Source organism: Ammospiza caudacuta, chromosome 11, assembly GCF_027887145.1.
Source record: "Ammospiza caudacuta isolate bAmmCau1 chromosome 11, bAmmCau1.pri, whole genome shotgun sequence".
NCBI classification, from domain to species: Eukaryota; Metazoa; Chordata; class Aves; order Passeriformes; family Passerellidae; genus Ammospiza; species Ammospiza caudacuta.
In genome coordinates this window covers 17,525,042-17,540,111 of record NC_080603.1, presented here as the reverse complement: position 1 = coordinate 17,540,111, position 15,070 = coordinate 17,525,042, and the positions used below count along the sequence as shown (strand labels likewise).

At 41.4% G+C, this 15,070-nt stretch overlaps 1 protein-coding gene across 1 annotated transcript in view; it reads left to right on the top strand.

Annotated features, from left to right (window-relative positions):
• Window positions 1-15,070, top strand: part of LPP (LIM domain containing preferred translocation partner in lipoma) — a 254,599-nt gene that overhangs the window by 208,482 nt on the left and 31,047 nt on the right. The window contains exon 8 of the mRNA XM_058812127.1: window positions 2,723-2,892. Coding sequence (XP_058668110.1) covers window positions 2,723-2,892 — 170 coding nt within the window. The remainder of the gene's footprint in view (window positions 1-2,722; window positions 2,893-15,070) is intronic.

The following is a 15,070-nucleotide window of genomic DNA, read 5'->3' as shown; positions in this document are numbered from 1 at the left end:
AAGGGGAGAAATTGGCCAAGACTCATGTTGTGCTACTCTTTGGTTTGTATCTGACCACCAGCAGTGTAGTTGGGGAATACCTCAGAGCCATGGGGAGTGTGGCCTCAGGACACCTTTGGGAGGCAGAGAAGATGTCTTTATGCCCTTTGCTCAAAGAGAGGACAGAGGTACAAAGGCACTGAGTGACTTGTCAGAGATTACAGGAGTATGTATTTGAGTTAGGAAACAGACACAGATTTCCTGGCATAGGTACAGCCATAAGTATGGTCTTCATGTAGACAGCTTCTTCTGCAAATGGAGAGATGCCTTGGTCAAAGAGGAAGATAAATGCTGAAGCACACAAGAGCTGGCTAAATTATGAATGTGAGAAGGAGGGGTAAAGATTCCCACATGTTCTGCTCATATGTTAACAAAGAAAGCTGAGAAGTGTTTGCATAGACACTACATTATTTCATGTCCAAATGCCTCATAAAAATAATACCAGATGATCACAGAATGGCACACTAGGGAAAATAAATTCTTCAGTGGAATATTCCCTCTGGAAAAACACTGTGTAAAGTAATACACTAATGGCTTTCAATTTCATGTTTTATATATAGAGATATTAACTGCTCCCCAGACGTCTCTTCGTATTACAGCCCAGCTACACGAGATGTTTGGAGAAGGCCCTGGAGCAGCTCTGTGCTGTCCACACCAGGGCTCAGCAGGGCTCTCCTGTGCTACACAGGAGGTGTCTTCTGCCTCCTTCTCAGTGCAGTGCTGAGTTCTGTACTGTGGTTCTCTCCAGTGGGTTTGGGTTTTTTTCTTCCTAGCCCTCATGGTTTTTTCCATTCTTCCCCTGAGCTCTGTAGCCTCACTACCATGCTGGGAAACCTGAGTTCCTTTTCTGCTTATAAAAAAGGAGTCCTCTCTAGAAGTGTAACAGTGGAGTGATTAAAGCACAACAGTGACAATCAAAACCCTAATAACAAATGCTAAGGAAAGTTAAGTTGAAATACATCGTTATTAATTCCATTTGGGGGATTTCCAGACTTGTCTGGATTCATCTGGTGAGTTCTCCTTCCACATTGCTCAGGCTGGGAGCTGTTTGAGTCAGGAACTGTCTGTCCTGTATAAAGCCAACTACAGTTATACCATTGTAGCAAATGGTAATGATCTGGGTTCTTTTCCAAGCTTTCCTAATATATCTCAAATGTGTATATATATCATCCTGCCACATCCTGAGGGATCCAAAAGTAGCTTACATGCTTTGTTCCCTGAATGTAGCTTGCTGGAGTGTGGGGCAGGCAGAAAAGAAGTCATGAGTGTGGGGACATTGTCAGTTCACAGTGAAGGGCAGCAGTCCTACTCTTGAGATGACAAGACAGGTCTAACTTGTAGAAGATGTGCAGTATTTGCATGAAAAGGCCAATAAACAGGTGTGAGGGAGCATTATATCACTACTGGATTATGGAATTATTATCAGGTACATATTATTTCTATATGCCTTTATGAATAATTCTGTATTGAACTCAGTCTGCTTTCCTGCTTGTACCTCAGCTCTTGCTTTCCTTCCCATGCTCACTGACCACACCACTCCACCCATGAATCCTTCAAGAAGTGCAGGGTCCCAAGGCTGAGGTCACCACAGTTATTCTTAAACTGGAGGGTATCATTTTGAGTGGGCCAATGCCCCAGATCATAGTTCCTCTGTTACCTTTGATGGGGTTCTCCTGTTTATTGTGGCTGACCTTGTCCTTAATGCCTTCCACTTTCAACATCAATTGTTATGTAGGGACATCAGAACTTCAGGGGCTATCTCCATTATCTGGAACCCAAATGGCAGAAAAAATAGCAAAGGTGTGCATTCTACCCACCTCTTCCATCACCTCTGCACCACAGTGTTCCCTAGGGAAATGTTTTTCCCAGGAGCTAAGGAAATCTTGTCTTCACTTTAAAACTATCTGCCACATAGCATCTTTAGCAACAATCTGAACAAGGCAGCAAGCCTTTGTACGTGCATGTCTACAGACTTTTTGTTATGCATTTGTGTCTGACATTAAGGACCTTTTTCAGAAGCAGACAGAGCTCTTAAGGCTTGTCTGTACTTAGAGTCTTTACCAGCAGTTTCTGATACACCTTTTTTGAAGGATGGTAAGAATAAAATATCCACACATCAGTTTCTTTAGAAGTAGTTTCTATGCTTTAAATAGACAAAATATCTTAATCTGTATTAATCCTTGAACAGAAAAAAAAGAGTAATTGGCTCCATTGAGAGAACTGGTCTAAGCTATACAAGTGAAAAGTTTTTAAACTGTGCTGCCATCAGGCAGCTTTATGAGGCCTCCTATGACAAAATCCTTTCATGTGGAAGCAAGGCTTAAGGCACAGGTTTATCCCATCTAACTGAGGAGCTGAGGATGACTATGTAGCTGGGTTAGATGATAGCTGAGTGGTTTGTATCTGGAGCTCAATATCCCTAAAATGATTGCTGGCTTGCAGCAGCACAACCGACATGAGTGCTGTCTTGGGAGGCAGTGTCAATCCTTTCTAGATCTTTTATATGGACCAGCACCAGAGTGCCTTCCAGGGGCATTGAATCTTTGCCAGCAGTAGCACAAATTTTTTTTCTGTGGACTGAGCTGTCACATCCCCCTCACCAGCCACAGGTGAGTGGAGGGACCTCCTGTGCAGCTGGGACGAGGGCCTTGCTTTGACTGCTGTCCTTTCCCTCTGGTGACAGGACGCTGTGCCCGCTGCGGGGAGAATGTTGTCGGAGAGGGCACCGGTTGCACAGCCATGGACCAAGTCTTCCACGTGGATTGTTTCACCTGCATAAAGTGCAGCAGCAAGCTGAGGGGACAGCCTTTCTATGCTGTGGAGAAGAAAGCCTACTGTGAACCCTGCTACATTGTGAGTACCTGTTCCTCTTTGTGCCCTGATTTTAATGCACAGACATGGGAAACATTTATTTCTTTCATTGCTATGGAGTTGCCTTACACTTAAAATGTGACAACCCTGTGGTAGTACCATGAGCAACAGGTTTTTTTATGGTCTTCAGAAGAACTCTGGTCTTTTCAGCTTACTGAGTGAATTACATTTCCTGGTCTGACTTCCCTCTGAAATGAAGTGGACACAGCAGGAGCAAGAGCTGGGTTTTGTGATTGTTTCATCTCTGTAAGGAGCAGACTATGTAGTCATTTTGTAGCAGTAGTGTGGTTCTCAGCTTTCTGTGTTGAGAAATCTGATTCCAAAATGGTTACAGACTGTGTGCCCAATAAGATTAAGGAGGTGGGATGCAAGAAAGCAGTAAAATTTCTAAAATCAAGACTTTTGCCTTGCTTGATGGAAGACTTTCTACTGAACTAAGGGTCTTTGGATTAGATGTCTTTTGAGGCTTACATTACCCTAAAATTTCATTTCATGCCTCCAACAAGGTCTTAAAGCAAACAATTAACAGTTGCTCTGAGGAGCTGCACGTTTTAAGAGACTCCCATAACAAGAAGCTGGAACCAGTTGCACAGGTCAAATTAAAGAAACATCCCATAATGTGTCTGAGGCTTTACCTTGGTCTGACCTTAGCATCCAGTATATAAGGATTATCCTTGTAACTTAGCGTAAGAAAAGCACTGGAACATTCTTAAAACACTGACAAATCTTTCTTTAAACTTCCAGTTTTGAGTTCTTACAAACACTGGATAATTGGATTTACACTTCTAAAAGTAAAAATTGATGTTTTTCATGACATTTCTGTCATTCCAGTGATAATTGGAGCAATAATACTAAAATATTTCTGAAAATGCCACCAATATTTCATTGTTCTCTCTATTTCTACAGAGCCATCACATTGAGATTGTTACAGAAATACTGAATATAAAAAGGGAGGATTATGTCTTACTTACAATGGCAGTGATAGATGGGCCTTGTTAAATTGATTTTAAAAGCTAAATGGTCTTTTGGTGGAATATGTACCTTTTAAATAATTTCTATTTTTGTTTGCACTAAAATGATTGCACTATAAAAAATTTAAGTTTCATTTTGTGGCAAGTTTAACCACGTGCAAAGCACTGAAGACTTTAGGAAGGTGCATTCATAATATCTAGAATTAAACATTTCATTGACTTCAGGCTGGAATTGACTTCATCTGCTTGCAGATTGATACTTTCTTTTCTTCTTTTTTAAATCAAGCACGCATTCTGCACCACTCATCTGCTTTAGTTTGGGAAAACATCTGCATTAGCCACTGTAGTAATGGTTTAAGATTATTTAATCCCATTACTTATACACTTCATTAGCCTGAGTGAATTGTTGGCAAGGGTTCAGTAAACTTCCTACATTGGGAGATAAAAGGATAAAAAAGGAAAGGGAGAAGGATTCTGTTCCTCATTTTCTTTCAAATTTATCTTCTATCTATTTAAGGGATAAAGGAACGATAATTGCCTGGTTGCATCTGCGTTTGTATGTTCTGTGATAGGGCTTTGCAGCTCTGAGTACAGAGGAAAGAGTAAACGTTTAATAGCTTCCTTTTATATAACCAGAAGGGGCCTTTAATGTTTATCCATGCAGTCCACAAAAACATGGTTATGGAGTTAAACCAAAACACGTCTGGATCCATCTGCTGCTGCACATGCAGGGGAAAGGATGGCAATGCTGATGGGACTACATATATGTAGCTGGGCAGCTGGTACTGTGAGTGAAAATGGGAAGCAGGAAGCTGGCAGTCTGATGCAGTAAGGAAAAAAAAAACCAAAACAAAAACAAAAGCCCAAGCACATATTAAACTCATAAATGTGGAAGAAACAAGTGTTGGGAGCCTATGTCTCAGTGTCTTTCAGAAATCTCAGGACTCTGCTGTGTTGAAAGCCAGATCTACAAGGGATCTAGGCTTCTGCCATCCTCTGGCTTTAGGCCTGAGGAATTTGTGTCCTAGAGCATATGTCTCATTGATTTTTCAGTGGAATGAAGCCTGCATTGGCTTCAGTAGGATCATGAATGCTTAAGTACACTGAGGCTTTGAGCTAGGCTTGCAAGTTATTCTTGCAGATGAATGAGACCCTTAAATTGATGAGGCACAGCCTGACTGCTTTTGTCTTCAGATGCCTTTAGATGTGTGATGCAGTTATCTTGAACTCTGAGACGTAGTGACCTGCTTAAAATCCAGCCTGTCTAGCCACATTCTACTGAATTGTGGCCTCTGATTATTTTTGTTTTGGTTTGGGGTTTTTCCCCCTTTCTTTTTGGTTGGTTGGTTGATTGATTTTTGGGGGCTTTTTGGTGCTTGGTTTTTGAAGGTGGGTAGGGTATTTTTTGTTCCCCAAAGTCCCGCTATCAGAAAATAGCTTGGATACTAGGAATCCTTGATCTGTAGAAACTCAGTGGGACTGAAGTACCTTGACTCAAATTCCTCTGGAGCTGAATTCCCATGGAAGGTGCAGATGTGACTGGCCCAAAACTGCACAGCTAATTCATGGCAGTGGCCAGCTGAGAAAACAGGGTTCTCAGCTGGTTTAAGTGTGAGTAATTCAGTGAAACTTGTTTCTGGTCTACCTAATTCACGCTGATTTCTAGCACACATCCCTATTTTCCCAAGTCAAAAACTCTTGACCTCTTACGCAATTCATAGAGGCTTAATTTATATAAAGAAAATAAACAAATACTTGCCTAGTAACACTGGCCTAGTTGTGATATATAAATTCTTGATACTTTATATTATTTTTTAATAATTCACTGGTGTGACTTGTGGCCTTATGCACACAAAAACTATGCACAAAAATAAAAATAAATGTTTTTAAACAATTAGAATTGGCTAATCTTCTCAATTTGTTGTGTGACTCTTCTTAGCTGTGGTGTAGTGAAGCCATAATTAAGATTTCTGTGAAGAGCTGTATTTAATTACTGGTTAGTCAGTACCAAGCCTAAATAGCCTGCAGAAGGGGTTTTCTTTGTTGTTTTTGTTTCTGGTTTTATTTATCAGTGATCCAATTAAGATGAAATTCACCAAAAGTCTGAATAAACATCTAAGGAAATCAATCACCTGTTTGAAAAGAAATATTTTTCTTAATGGGAATTTGAATACCAGAGTTAATTTCCATCACACAAAAATCCTCCCACCCAAAAGCCCATCACTATCATTTCCTGTTACATCTTCTGAGTGCAGCGAGTTCTGTTGCCAATGTGTTTGCTGGTTTTGCTCTGCATCCAAGGATTCTTTCATTATTGATGTTATTTCTAAAAGAGTACCAGTCTTCTCCATTAAGACTCTTCTGCTGAACTAAAAGCAACTGTAAAAACTAAAGTGTTAATAGGAAACAGATGTTTCCCAGTCATGATGACAGTCAAGTTAACATTTGAAATACCATGATAGAGTTTCCAGTGTAACCAGTGCACTGCTGTGCACGTGATGAATGCCGTGTCTGCAGATGTTATCAGCGTATTTCCCCCCTCCCTTACAGGGCAAATTACTGACAAAAGAACATTCGGTTTGCTTCCTCTAAGTAGTTGAAGAGATTTTAACACTGGACTGAGAGCAGGGAAAAGGCTAAGCGTAATATCAGTGGAACTGTTGTTATAAAAGACTGAAGAGCAAGATGTTGAGCAGTGCCAGCTGTCTGCTGTCCAAATACCGTGTTATCATAAGGACTGAGCACAAGGTTAACCAGACACACCAGTCTGGCAAGAGTGATGCTGCTTTTTTGTGAATGGGGTGTTCTTTGATGTCCAGATAACTTTCTCCAGGATGTGGAAATTTTCTTCCATTCTTACTCCCCTCTCCTGACAGTCTGGTGGTTGGCAGCTGGAGATGTGCACTCTGAGGTGAAGGCTGGGAGGGGCTGAGCTCCTGCAGTTAATGCAGAAAGCAGCAAGATCTTGCTGATGTTCCTGGCCTCTCAGGGTTTCTTCTGTTGTGTCCCAGTCAATGTGACCCACCTGAGGAGAGGACCATGGTGGGACTGGGAAGGGGAAATAGCAGAAATAGCCAGGCTCAAATGAAAGACTTCAGAGAAGTGGTGGGCTAGAAATGGTGAAGGATTGATTGAAGGAGGAGAAGAAAGAAACTCTCATTTCTGTCAAGCTAGATCAGGGCAGATGGTGGGTATGCTCTGCAGAGCCCTGTGGAGACCCAGGGATTGAGGTTTCCTATTTCTGCTGAGAACTGTGAGATATTGAGGACAATATCTTAAACCCATCCCCAAAGATCACTTACATGGATTTTTTGCAGGTGAAATACTATCTTTCCATAGTATTGAAGCTGTGAAAGTGCTTGAAGAAAGAAGAATTATGCATGGGAGTCTTGCCCTGGTTATTTCTGTTCCCCAGGTTTGAACTTGGGATCGTAGTGCTCCACCTTTTTTTTTTTCTTTCCCCACCCACTCACTCCCCAATTACTTGTTTTGTGAGCAAAAAAAGGTATATCTTAGAGGGTTTTTTCCCTCTTAAAATCTTCTAACTTCCTGGCCTATCAGTGGCTGTAGTTCAGTAGGAGAAGATAGTTCCGAACAGAACACAAGAGAAATGCTTTTAAGAAATGGTACAATGAGGGCCACTGGTGCCATGGAGCATCCTGGGAAAGCTTAAATTTGCTAATCATTCTAAAATGTCAGTGTTAACTCAATTTGTGCTCATTGAAATCTCTGGTGAGACTGCTGTTGGCTTCAGTGTGACTGGTATTGTAAACCTCGCCCTGTGTGCACGTGAGTGTGGCTGGTTGAAAGCTGTGCAAGGGCAGCTTCCTGCAGCACATAGGGTTTAAAGTGTAAGGTTGTTCCCTGCAGTAAAGCTACATCTATTTTTAAAAATAATTCTGCAATTTGTAAGCAGGGATTACAGCACTAATTTAGCAACTATGTAACAATTTAAATTGGACCAGAAAAGAGAAACTATAATTTAAAGATTTTTTTTTTATGATACAAGTTTTCTTCTTTTTAAAGTAAAAAGCCCTTTATTCTTGTTTTTGTCAAGCAACGTATTGAATTTGAGAGTAATTTATGGAAAGTGCTGCCAGCATGGTATTGCAAGTGCTCCACAATTTGAATTTAAACTGCTCAATGGGATCATTAAGACTATTATGCCTGCTTTCCAAAGAGTTTGAATTCAAAATGACAACTGGAACAAAAATATAAAATAAACTAAAGAGAAGTCACGCACTCTTTGCATGGTGGAATTTTTCTGCCCTCGAAATATTTCATTGAGATCAATGCTGCTCTTCAATTCTCTCCTAGAAAAAAGCTGGTGTTGCTAGTTTTAGTTCGGAGCTCCTGTGTGAGTCATCGGCAGCAGGGAGCTGAACCTGTGACCCGCGGATCGAAAAGCATTAAGGCTCAGCTCCTGTGGCACAGATAGAGCTGGGCTGTGCCAGGCAGCAGCAGGCTCAGCCCTGGCCATTTCTCACCCTCAACAGAAGTGGTCCATGGACATGGCAGCCCCAAAGCAGGTCCAGACTTTTGGCTTGCTCACAGACTACTGATTATTAGCATTGATAATTTTGTTAGTCTGTGCCCAGTTGGTAATTCCATGGAAAAAAAACATAATGTCAAGGGAAATCTGTTACATCTAATAAACTGATCATTCATAAAAGTGAAAAATCAGTAAATCCCTTAAGAGTGTAACAGCCCTTTCTATTGATACCACCACAGCTGATATAAAAAATACAGACACAGGGTGGAGGAGGAGTAGTGGCCATAAGCTCAACTCTACTACTTTGAGTGGTAAATGTTCTTGTGCAATCAGGGCACAGATAGAGGAGGACGGGATGCTATTACATAAGCTGCACCTGGAGCTTCCAGGAGTCCAGGTCTAGGAGGTACAAAAACGTGTGAGAGAATATGTCGATGAAGCAGCTTCTGTCAGAACTGGGGCAGCTGAACTTAGCTGACCCTCTGGAAGACTGCATCTGTTTTTTCAGTGGCCTACCAGCTGTTACAGGGGATGGGTCATGCCTCTTATTTTGTCACAAGGCAAGAGAAAAGGTTCCTTTGCAGGGGTGGATGGGTGGAGGAGTCAGCAGAGGTCAATAACCTCCTTTCTAAACTGGAATTATAAAGAAAGGGGAGAAAGTGTACCGTGAGATGATGAGGTAATGCTTTACAGAGACTCCTCTGTAGAGACCCAGAGGCTCATATTAAAGAAGACAGGGCCAGTACATCTTGCTGTCCAACAAGGACAGGACAAGAAGCCTGCAAATCAAGCCTGTAAGAAGGAAAATTCAGTATTCTTGGAGGACATGGGAGTGAGCCCTGCCAAGAATTGCACGGGGCTCACCTTGGTGATGGATTCTGAGACCAATATACCTTGGTGTAATTGACTTTCCAGAAAGCTGACTAGAGTATTGCTTTAGAGGAAGACTAGCTATGGATTGTGGTAAAGGTAAAGCAACTTGATGCTACCAATGAGAACAGTGTCACAAGGGGGATATTTTTGGTACAGTACCATAGTGCTGGACAGCGTTTTAATAGATACATTTGTGTTGGAAGATTGGGCATGAAGTGCTGATTAACTATTCACTGATGTCTTGGTGGCGCAAAGTTTTATTAGGTATGGATCACTTTTCATTCCTTTTCATGGCCCCTATTTAAAAATGTGTCCATATTAAGTGATGAGTCCTCCTCCACACCTGGGCTTACTTGGGATTTTTGTGATGACTTGCTAGAATCCAGATCTTTTCTCCTGTGTGTGTTGGCAGCCATAACAACTTGAATTGTAGTCTTTTCTCTGCCTTGTGCTTTTATAATTAGAGGCATTTTTCATATTTTGATTATATGAACTAAGCACTGATTTGACATGTATAATCTAGAAAAACTATACCATGGGAAATGAAGAGTTCTTAGTGACTGAAAAGATGATACTGTGAAGGACCAGCTGCTGCCATTCAGTGAATTTCTTGCCTCACAGGGTGAATTCCACTGACCAACTGTATATTCTTTGGAAGAAAATAGTCTCCCTCTCTGCAGGACTAATGGGATTTTATGGTTCCTGGCTATAGATCCACTTAGGGATCATGCTACAGTAGAGGGGATGGCAAAGTCATTTAGCAATGGATTTTAGCTGTGTTGAGCTTTCTCTATGGAATGTATCCCAAAGCTTGCTGCCTTTGCAAGTTAGAAGAAATGGCTTATTAGGAAAAAATAACATCTTTGTAGTATCTTCCTCATTTGCAGTCAAGTGTAGATGGATATTGGCAAGTTATATCCAGTGTTTACAGTGTTCATCTCTTTTCTTTCATCTGTTCTTCACCACCTCCTTAGTGAACTACTTGCTGCTTTCACCCTCTGCTGCTCGAGCAACATCTGGAGATACCACTGTAATAAACTCTCACTGTGGTGTGTTAGTGAATGAAAGTCTTTGTTTCTGAAAAACTTCTTAGTAAACAGCAAGTCCATGGGAAAGGCAACAGTGTTGTCTCCATATTGCAGATGAAGATCTGACCCTGAGAAGTTTAAATGCAGTTTGTTTAGATCATGGACCTCCACTGCTGAAAGCCTTTAAGGACAGGCAGGACAAACATCTCTTAGGAATGGTTAAGGTCTAGGCATGGGCAGCCCTAGGGATGTTTTTCTAGCCTTACTTGTTCTGGTTCTGAGCTTGAATTACGTGTCCAGGACCCCAAACACATCCTGCACTGTACAGCTCAGGTTTTCCATGCCCCAATTTGCAGTTCAGTCTGCCAGGATTTTGAGGTGAAGGAGCTACCTTTCTTTTCTTCCCCTCTTCCAATCACTGGTGTTTAGAGACTGGACAGGAATAAGAACGAGCATCTGAAAGCTGAGTGAGGGCTCTTGGAAAACCCAGGAGGGTGGAAGGTACCATGACAGTTTTCCTTTCCAAGTAGTCCTACTGCTTGCTTGTAACCCTGCATAGTTATTTGTCAATTCAAACTGCTGAAGACAATTATTCTGAAAAGGCTGTAATGTATTTAAACGGGGCCTGTAAATTAGGTGTGTGTTTCCATCAGATCTGTGTATTATGGAGCTTTGTCCTTTTTAATGCAATGATGTTAAAGCACTGCAGTGTCCAGACATAAAAATATTGGAACTCACTGAAGTAAACAAGCCATTAAGTATTGCTTATTTTTACCAGTGCCCCTGTGCAGAGCTACTAGCAAAGCATGCTGCAGTACCTGTGAGTAACAGAGTTGAATCTGTCCTGGAATGGGTGTGTTTGGATTTGGCAAGGATGATTCCCTGAGCAGCCTTGAAGAGAGCAAAATCTTGTCTTGCTCACTCTCAATTCCAGATGCCCTCTTCCTTCAGTCCAGACAGTGATTTGCAAGCCTGAGTGCTAGGCAGCCCAGCAGGCTCTTGCAGCATGCCACTTGAGCCGTCTCCTTGGTGAAGCCACACTCCAAGGAATTTGCTCTGGCAAAAGCTCAGTCTGTGAGTCGATCCTCCCTCTAGTGTCTGCCTCTGCTCTTCACTCCAGGACATGATTTGTGTGCATGTGATGTTTGTTTGCAGTGGGGAAGCTGTTTAACTTGCCATCACGCACAAGGAAACCCCAATGGGCTTAGGAGATTTCTGGTTGGAAAAAAACAAAATAATGACAGTGTAGGGAAAGTACAACAAATGGGAATCGTGAAAGGAGAAAAAGTTTCTTGATTTTAAGAGTATGGAGAGTGTTTGGTACTCATGTAGGGAGAAAGCAAATTGTAAGACTATTGTTTCATCTCATCTGCATTGATTACAAAGCTATGGTCCAAGTACAATATTGAGAGAAGAGATAAATAATCCACTGGGGTATTTTGGGCAGAAGGAAAACCAGATTATAGCTTAACTCTGGTGCTGTGGCATTTGCTGGGGACAAGATATAATTGTGCACTGGTAGGTAGCAGCCTTCACAGGAGCAGAGAGGTTGCTGTGGTCAGTGAGTCCCGCGGTGTGCACCCATCTCTGAGAGGCCTCTGTGGGGGTCAGGCAGGGATGGCACTGTGCACGTCAGTGAGCATGGAACTTGTGGGGCATCTAGATTGCTGAAAATGAGTGATGAAATCTGCTCAGCATTGTCCCTGCTTTTCCCTGGCTGCTGTTTCCTGACAAATATTTGACGCAGAAACACCATGGAGGTTTTCCACACCAACCTGATGCTGTAAGTTTCAAAGCAGACTTGCCACGCACACCACACAGATCTCTGAGGCAGTGCAGGAAGTACAGGCAGTTAGAAACTGGTGGCCATTCTTATGTTACGTGCCCATGTTTCAAAGGTTTTTGTTCTTGTTAAAAATAGAGCTTTATGGAAAGAAATAAACCAAGAATCTTTGTGACCTCTTTGGTGTGAGGTTATAAAGCACAAGTTCAATCATCTTTATTTGCCATGGGAATGCGCTCCTGCAGATGCTGGCCATTGAAAAAAATCTTTGTATTGTTTTGATTTTTATTTTCTTGCTAAAATCTATCTACTAATGTGTTTAATGCTGCAGCTCATTGTATTTGCATCCTTGCTGTTTGACTCTTTAACACTGAATGGCCTTCCAGATTCTCCTGTCACTTAACCTTTTTCATGTAGGAGTTTTTTCAACTGCTTCAAAGATGTAAAAAGTAATGGTCATTGTGCCCATAACCTAAAAGTTGCTGCTGACCAAACCCAGATACTTTCCCTTGTTTGTGAAGGGAAATACAGCAAGAGAGGGGGAAAAATAACAGTGTTGAAATGTAAATTAATTCTCAGATGTTATCAGGCATTGAGATTTTAAGTATGAATATTCCATTAGCTCCTGACTAGGTAGTTTTTTGTTTAAGGTCATGTTTGAACCAATATACCATCTTGGCATCCCACCAACAAAGATATCTGTGTAAATGCAATCTGTGTTCAAGCCAGACAACACTTTAAAAATTTATTTAATATTTCCTACAGCAAGCCATCTGTGACTGGTCACATTTTGGGAAGCAAACGAACATCATAGCAACGTTCTCCAATCTCTTTGAGTAACTTCTAGACTTTTTAAATTAAATGTGCTGCCAAATATTTATATTCTGTTGTGAAAAGAAAAATATTTGTTTGACATCCTAGATTCCCTGGCAATTTGCAGTCCATTGCTCCTCTGAGGAGCTGTGCTTTTCTCGTGGGTGCTGCAGGGCCAAAGGAGGATGTGGGAATCCCTAAAGGTGCCTTTTGGGCTCCTCATCAAGGAATGGGGACAGCTGTAGCATGATGGGGCTCTCTGGGGGCTGAGAGAGTTTCAGCCCTGGGTCCTCCTGTGGAGGATGTGACAGGGCAGGCTGGGGGCCAGGTTGTGTCCGGTGCTGGCACTGGAGGGTCAGAGGGTGCTGGAACTGGCACAGGTGGCCATCACAGCATTCCTGCCATCCTGAAAAAGGCTCAAGACTTCCCAGAAAAGCCAAACCACTTAGCAGGATGTCTGCCAGTGCATCTGCCACAGGCGCTGCAGCCATCACCAAGGTAACCAAGTTTCCAGAATTTAGTAGCAGCAAAACACAAGGAAAAATTAGTGATGGCCGAAATCATGGCTGCTAAAGGCCCTGATGGAGCTGAGCTGTGCTCTAAATCATATCTAGTATTTAGCAATAATTTTCAGAAAAAGTCTTGGTTTGTTATCCAGTTCCACAGATTTATGGCTGGCTTAAATTTGATCATTCTTAAGCAGTGAAATGCCTTTGTTCAAGGTCTTGGAAATTGTTATCCTCTTACTATATACAGGTACTAATAAACAAGTAAAATGTCTAAAACTGTCCTGAAATAGTGAATTCTGTTTTGGAAAGGCTGAAATGTTCTCTAGAGTCCCTGGTGGCACAGCACCAGTTTTTGCTAAGTACTGATTTGAAATGGTCCATATAATTTGCCTGTACTTACCACCATGGGAGTGTTGCAACCAGCAGAAGCCCAGGTAAATCATCAGCCCATAACCTGTCCACATGTGTCTGTCACCTGTAGGAACAGTGCCATACATAGAACATGCATATTCTTATATTCTGGAAAGAGGCCCTTGCAACAGAGCAGGGAGAGAAAGCAATCTTGATTTACTGTATTACCTCTGACAGTTTTACTTTCACTGTGGTGTGGCAATAAGATTAAAGTTTTATAGTAATATCACCTCCATCCAGACAAAAAAAAAGATAAAACCTCTCCTCTCTGGTACTTGGATTTCAAACTCTTTTTATAGAGTCTCTGCATCTGTTAATAAAGTCCTTAATTCATTTTGAACATTTTATTGTCACTTTGGATAAAAGTTTAATCAGATAGATTTATTGCCCTTCTAATATTCCCTTAACCTTTGCATTTCAGACTTAGACCATATCATTTAAATTTTAAAATCACTCTTTTATAGACTTGAATGCCCCCATCTCTTTTTTAGAGGGTACTTTTGCACAGGAATGCTGTAGTCTGTCTTGAGGTCATGTGAAAACTTTAAAGGCTCTAATGTGAGCACTGCTCACTTTCCTCTGAAATGTCTTGCATGCCCTATTAATTACTTTAATGGTGACATGCTGGTTTAAGGGAGTTCTTTATTAATGCCACTAAATCTTTTTTTTACTGTTGTTTAAACACTTTTTCTTTCCTTTATGTAGATGTATTTAATCCCTTCTGTCTTTAAAATAAACGAGTGCATAACTGCACAAGGTGTTTGACATTTCCATCTTTCTGTCTCAGGAGGTGGTAGGGAGGACTTGGCTCCCTTGTCCACATCCCACCAGAGACATCTGTGCACATCTGTACTGTCTGTCTTCATGTGTTGGATTGTTGTGGTGGAAGTAATATTGGAAATCTGATCTCTCTCTTTCCAGAAAAAATACACAGTGAATTTGCTTTTAATCTTCCTAGATGTTGAGATTGTAGAGGTTAGTTTGGATTTTTTGCTGGAAGTGCAGCACTTCCAGTTCAAGAGAGGATTTGCCTATGTTTGAGCCTTTTCCTAGTAAGGAGGACACATTGATTTTCTCTCCTCAACCTGAACTAAGTTAGAGTATTCTAGTAGTCCATTTTTACTTCAAAGATGTATAGCATTCACTATACTGGATTATTTATAGAGCGATCCTTTTGCTGAACTAGCTAGCTTGTAAAACACTGACATCCATGCCTGCAGCTGGATTTTAGTCTATCAGGTTTCTATTTTTTTTAAGGTGAAATCTTATACAAAATACCT